Genomic DNA, 7,024 nt, shown 5'->3' with positions numbered 1-7,024 from the left:
TAGCGTAGGTGGGACCACAGTGGTGGCACATAATCTGCCTGAACCTGTGTAGATGGAATCTCAAGACTTTAACCAGGTGTTGGAAGACTGTGCTGGTCTTGATCCTACTGATTGGAATCGTGTTCTAATTAGGTTACAAGGAAAAAACAAAATACAGTATGTTATGGTATAAGGCAGGAGAACAGCTCACCCTGGAAATCATGGTCTCTTGATAAAATATTTATCAGCATTACAGGTAACAAAAATAAACAGCCCTTGATATTAGCGACTATTAAACTCACTGAGAAAAATAAGAGCCTCTCCTTGGTGCTTTACCATCTCTGCAATAACATTGAGACTTATAAAAGTCTGAAATGATCAGGTACCTCTAACTATAATTTTAATTCTTTCTGAGAATCAGCTTTGGCTGGCATTGCTAAGACCAAAGCGATACCTGACAGACCAAATCAGAATCTGCAAGCACTTGCTAATTCTACAATCTATTTCATCAGTGTCTGGCCCGCAATTCATTTGGAGGCACTACTCATTAACTTTGGATACAGAAAATCTTGATAATTGTAATCTACATTATCAGGAACCTATTTGGAGGAAGCCTAAAGTCTGACCACCTGGGTGGTTTCCCACATGCATGTGGTACCACAAACTGTACACAGGAAATGTGAAAATGTGCAAGAGGTGGTAAAATTTGCTACCAAGAAATCCTGGTAGCAGGAAAAAAAAAACCTCCTGGGGAAAAAGAGGCACAGATCATACATTAGTAGCATGCACTGGAAAAAATGGAGGGCTGGCCATCCAGAGCAATGCTCTGGTTGCCGGCCAGGCTCTGTGATTCCAGATCTGTGCCCCTGCTGCACCAGGACACCAAGTAATACTGCTGGGGCCAGCACAGGTGCTGACCCCAGCCTCCCCTACCCAGGACAATTTGCTACATGTTGAAGTGCATGTGTAGGGGTCTGCAATGTGGCACAAAGCAGAGGAACAAATTTGTGCTGTTATTTGTGCCTCTGCAAGCATATGCCCCTGCACATGGGGACCCACCTCCTGTGTCCTACTGCACCTTCTAACCAAAGATCTCTAAGGGCCTTAAAAACCCACTAATGAACTAAAGTTTGCAAAATCATTGCAAGTTAGGTTGGTATTATCATCACCCTTATTAGGAAAGAAAAGCTGAGACAGAGACAAATTAATGGCTTGCTTTTCAGAAATAATGAGCATTATACAGCTGCTATTGAAGCCAGCACAGGGTATTGTGCTCTGGTGGAAAATTTGAGGAAAACTACTTTCAAACAAAAACATGTATTGCTTTTCATGCTAGAAGTTCAAAATATGTTACAAACATTACTTAAGTTTCACCATACCCATGTGAAGGTGTGATGAACAGATATTATACTGATGTTACTGTTGAATACATTTAAGAAAAGATGGTAAAATGCTCACTCTACAGAAGTAAATAAGACTTTGGCCAGAGTGACTGAATAGTTTTTCCTAAGGTTCCTGCAGGATAATGCATCAGTGGCTAAGGGATTCCTAAGCTTAACCATTTAGAGAGCCCTGAAATGAATTACATTTAGATTTTTAGAAGCATTAAGAAATGCATTTAAAAATGTTAGTTCACATAATATAACTGGCACCAGTCTAAAGGCTGCAGATAATATGATAGGTGATGATAAAATAAGATGTATAATGATATAAAGAAATGGAAAAATACATATCAAGATTTCTTATCTCTCAAGCTAATTTATAAACAGCATAACTGGACTTGCCCACCAGACATCATTTTCAAAAATGTCTGAAAGCAGCAGGAAGCAGAAGGCTTCAAAATTTTCCTTTTACCATCCACAATTAGCCCAACCCTGTAGGGTGCCAGAAGTCCTCAATTCTCACTGAGATCAGGGTTAAACAGCAATTAGAATGAGAACCACAGGTAAAAGGTGTTGAAGGGAATCAGTGTGTCACATGATCAGGGCCACTGTGTTTACTAAGCCAGAGAGCTCAGTTAAATGCAAACTGCAGTGATGATAGAGCTGTAACTTCGAAAAAAAAATCACACTTGCACATAGCATATTTTCCTTACTCCTTGGTGCCTGTTTCCTGCAACCACATTGATGCAGCTCATTACTGGTGTGGAACTGTGTGTGAAAACATTTCTAAACCATCAGTGATGATGCTGACACTCTAGTCAATGATATCAAACGTATGAAGTAACACACAAAATTTCCTCTGTTTACCAGACATTTTTAAAAAGGGATGACTCACATCAATACATACAGGTGACGCATAATTCAAATATTTATCATGCCAACAAGGTTTAATTTTGTTTGCTTCAACCTGATCAAGGTCAGTGTAAAACATTTTGCTCCTTTAGGGTATATACAGGCATTTATCTGTAATGCTACAAAGTGTATCAGCACTTTGTAGCACTACAGAAATGTAATGCTAATGGAGTGTATAGGTGAACTCCAAGGTGAGATCTCCAGTCAGAGGGCAATAGAGGGCTGCTTCTCTAGTTCCCCTGTGCCTAGGTGAGCTTAATCATTGCTGGAGAAGGTGGTAGGCTGTCACTGAACAACTCTGCCCAGCAAGCCCATGTGGCCAGCAGAGCTGCAGTATGGGTTGCACAGAGCTGTGGGTGCCCAAGCTCCACCTATCAGTGCATGAGACCCCCTCCTGCCCAGTTTTGCCAATCAGCTGAGGAGCAGAAGCGGGAGCTTTGCTGCCTGCAGTGGCTGTGGAGTCAGCAAGGTCCCAGAAGGGCTCTTGGACTGCCCACCACTGGGCGGGCTATCAGGGAACTATCTGCTCTTCCTCCATGTAGGAATGGAGAAGGAAGAGCAGAGGACTTTGGGATGCTGGGGGTCCTGGAGACCCCGTTGCACTATGTGTAACTCTATATATGTTACATGTAATGCTACAAAACTGCAGAAGCTGTATCTTGCACCACTTCCAAGGTTTTTATCATGCAACAAACAGCTTAAATGTCTGTACGCTCACTGTCTGAAGCATAACAAGGATATATTCTGTATTACAGATATAACACCTGTCCGTACATTGGTTTGTGGTACCCAGGCTCTACTTAAGGGTGGCATTCTTGAAGAGGTAGATACACTCTTCCCGTCAAATGATGATTTGACAGACTTTGGCTTGGGAGCAGGTTAGTTATATGGTACCAACCACCAAAAGAAAATACCCAGTCATGCTAGAAGGACAGTGGGGGGAAGGCTGCTTGTATGACTATACGCTAGTTTGCCTAACAGTTTGCTAGGGCTGTGCGAAATAGCCCCATTTTGTTTCAACTTTCACTATGTTGTTTCAACAGGACAGTGTTTTGTTTCATTTAAAAAACACTGTTCTGTTTTGTTTTGTCAAAACTTTTTCTGTTTCAATGCTGTTTTGATGTTTTGCCCATAGGTTATAATGGGGAAGCACAAAACTGCCTATAACTTTGTCATTTCTTGCCTGAATCAGATGAAACTTGCGAGGATGTTAGCCCCTTCTGTGGCTATGATGTTTCCTGCGTTTCAAGGAGATAGGTGCAGGAGTTTATGGAAAACTGCACCTCAGAGGTTTGAAAGCAAAACTTGTGTCACATGTGTATGTTAAGGCACAGCAGGGTGAAAACTGCAGGCATGGTAACCCATGCTGAAGCCACAAAGTCTGCCAGGTTTCAAGGAGATAGCTGCAGGGGTTTCTGGGAAACTACACCTCAAGCTGCTGACAAGCAAAACTCATGTCACGTGTGCGTGTAAAGGCACAGCATGGTGAAAACTGCAGGCATGGCTAGCCCCTGCTGAGGCCATAAAGCTTGCCAGGTTTCAAGGAGATAGGTGCAGGATTTTCTGGTAAATTGCTTCTCAGGCTCCTGACAAGCAAAACTCGTGACATGGGTGACACTGTGCCTGTGTTAAGGTGCATCCTCACTGGTGCTGGGGCCCATATTCAATGTGGTAGTGTGCCCACTAAGGCCTCCTCCTCCCCTGCAGCCTTGGTCCGTGTAGCAGGACACTAGGGTGTCTGCTACTAGCATTGGTAATAGGGCTTGGCTATCAATCAGCAGGGCAGCACAGCTGAAGGTTGCTTAGGCAACAGATTGGGTCAGCTGACCGCCAAGGGGCAGGGCCTGGCCTGTATAAACAGAGGATGCTGAGGCCAGAGAGTAGTTCCCTTTGGCAGCCTAAGGAGTAGGAGCTTTGTGAGAGTGAGCAGGGCAGCATTGGCATGTGGATACGGGGTGGAGAAGACCCTGACAGAGATATGAGAGAAGATCAGCCAGGTTGGATGAGGATTTATGTAGTAGCCAGGGGCTTTGCGTTTCTGTTGTGGTTGGCGGTTGTGATTACACCGGAGGACTGGGTGAGGCTGTAGGGGTGTGAGGAGGCCTCATGGGAGCTCCCCAGGAGTCTGGGGGTTCCTGGGTGCCCTGTTTGGGCACAGCAAGCAGTGCCTGGGAGGCATGGCTGTTTGGCACTGGTGTGGCGCTGCATGTGGGGTATTAAGCCCCAGCCTGTGAGGGCGGTACTTGCCCAATAGGGCGTAGGACCCTGAGAAGGGTCAGGGGGCCAGGCACGGCGGTGGGGCACCTGAGCCCTGTGCGTGAGAAGCGTGGGACAGGCCCAGAGAGGGCGACGAGTGTGAGGTGCACAGTTTACAGTCCAGAGTAAGGCCAAGTGCATGGTGAAAAGTCCGGAGAAGGACAGAGCGCGTGGTGAGAAGCCTGAAGAGGACAGAGTGTGCAGTTGAGAAGCCTGGAGAAGGGCGAGGGGGGTGAACAGAAGCCCAGGAAGGGCGAGTTTTCCAGAAAGGCCCCAGAGAGGGGGCGAACATATTGGGCGCGCACACTGAGGGACCCCAGAGAGGGGGTGTGCGAATTAAGGCAAGCCCAGGGAGGGGCCAGCATATAGGCATAAGAACATCTGGTTCAACTGTGAGGCTTGGGGCATGCTACAGGGGAGGTAGGAGGCACGCGGAGCCCATAAGGCAGGGTGCACTAGTCCAGAGTAGGGCCAGTACGAGAGCGCCGTGCCCAAGGGGACGGAAGGCAGCCTCCCACTGATAATCATAAGATCAAAGACGTGGTGGGCGAGACGGAGGGTGCATTTAGGACCCAGACTGTGGCACGGTAAGGGCGCCAGGGGGATCACGGCCGCCCCGGTGCCCTGCCCCGTGACAGAGTGGTGCATTGGCCGGGAAACTGGCCGTGCATGGGCAAGAAACCCGTGTCCCCAGAAAAAGGAAGTGAACCCAGGACTAAATAGACGGATGTGTATAGCAAAGGAAGAGTGCCACAGCTTAGTGGTGATGCAAAGGGAAGACACCCATTGCTGGGAATTCAATAGGAAAGACTGAGGCCTGGACCCAGGGAGGATAAGGGTAGGGCGAGTAATGTCGCAAGGAGAAATGATGTACGGCCAGAGACCGGAGAACTTTTTTGAATGGTTAGAAATGGAGGCGATGAAAGAAAAGATGGCTCAGTTAGAGTGCGACCTGGCTCTGGCGGAGGCCCAGAAAGAAAGGGCCGAAGCCAAAGTGGCAACGCTAGAACAGCAACTGTCGCCAAGTAAGAAAGAAGGGGGGACAAAAGAGATCAGGTGCCTAGTGGCAGCAGAGGCTGATAAGACGTGAGAAATAGAAAGGTTGCTGGCTCAAGAAGCTCAGAAGGGTTGAGAGAGGGAGAAAAACCTACAGGAGATGCAGGCAGAAATGGCAGACTGGATGGCACGATCTCCTGAGGGTGGTGTTGCTCAGGCAAAAGAACCATGGGAGGTGCAACAGAAATTAGAAGTAGCTAAAATCCTGATAGTCCCACAGGGGGAAATCCATAGCCAGGTGAATCAGATAGACGGTCTGCAGAAGGACCGAGAGGACTAGGAGGAGAGATGTTTGGAAGCAGAACGGAGGGTCAATCAGTTACAAGAAGAGTTGAGCGAAGGCCATACTCTAGCTGAAGAAAATAGCAGAGTTATCCTACAGGATATGGAAACAGTAAAGGCCTGTATAAAGGACTATGAAATGTTGCACGGTCAATACCAGGCATGAGAAGGAGAGTTAGAGGACAAAAAAAGGGAAAATGAAAGGCTAAGGTCTCGTGTCCAGGGCCTGGATGCAGAGAAGGATCAATTCAGAAAACAAGTTCGGTCACTGGAGACTCCCCTAAAGGACAGCCAGGTCAAAGAGGCTAACCTAGTAGCGGGAAAAGAACAGATACAGTTGGAGAGACAGGCTCTGGGATCAGAAGGGACCTCAGGGAAGGATCCCAGTCACTGGCCAGCTACGCAGTCAATATCAGAGCAGTCCTTCTCCCTCTTCCCCCTCCCTCTTCTTACTTTCTGTTTCCCTGCAGGCAAGCCCAGCTTGAGCTTTGAAACGTTTTGAAACTTTCAAAACATTTTGACTGCCTTTGTTTCATTTCAAGGCTGTTTTGATGCCCTTTGTTTTGTTTCAGACTTGCTGTTTCGAGCTCCAAGCAAGTCAAAACAGTGTCAAAAAGAAACCGCTGGTGACATTTTGTGTAGCTCTACAGTTTACTCCTTACTATTCATCACACCCAAAATAAAATGATTTACCAAGTAAGCTAGACTTACATCTGAGTCTATGCCTTGTACAACCAGTGCAGGATTCAAGGGAAGCCGGCAAACATTTACCTCTTGGAAGAATTGTTTAAGTCTGTTGATTTCCATCTTTAGCACCTCCTGTGAGATATTAATAATTATGACAAGTTGAAACAATATAACAGCAGTTTCTTAAACTGTTGACTGTCTTGCTGTATTTTAATAAAACTGCAAAATGTCTGGTCTTGGTAATAGTAGTGCAGCTTTATAATAACTAAAGGTGTCATACCACTGTATAGTAATTGAGAACTATGCTTGTGCTCTGCATCTGTGCCCTTACTGCTTTACATGCTCCATAGTGCCCATGTTGTCATGGTTCAGCTATGAAACTCTCTTCAGGGGCTCTTAAGTCTTGCACCTTGGGCTGTTTTGTCTCGTGTTATCTTTTCCCCCTCTGACCAAGCATGCAAACAAATGCT

The 7,024-nt window shown here is 46.4% G+C and overlaps 1 protein-coding gene across 1 annotated transcript in view; it reads right to left on the bottom strand.

The window, feature by feature from the left end:
- PIK3C2G (phosphatidylinositol-4-phosphate 3-kinase catalytic subunit type 2 gamma) overlaps positions 1-7,024 on the bottom strand; it is a 448,194-nt gene that overhangs the window by 176,054 nt on the left and 265,116 nt on the right. Inside the window, exon 20 of the mRNA XM_019515837.1 lies at positions 6,579-6,686. Coding sequence (XP_019371382.1) covers positions 6,579-6,686 — 108 coding nt within the window. The remainder of the gene's footprint in view (positions 1-6,578; positions 6,687-7,024) is intronic.

The sequence above is a fragment of the Gavialis gangeticus genome, unplaced genomic scaffold (genome assembly GCF_001723915.1).
Source record: "Gavialis gangeticus isolate Ggan-Ray unplaced genomic scaffold, GavGan_comp1, whole genome shotgun sequence".
In the NCBI taxonomy this organism is placed as follows: domain Eukaryota; kingdom Metazoa; phylum Chordata; order Crocodylia; family Gavialidae; genus Gavialis; species Gavialis gangeticus.
This window is presented reverse-complemented; position numbering and strand designations above follow the sequence as displayed.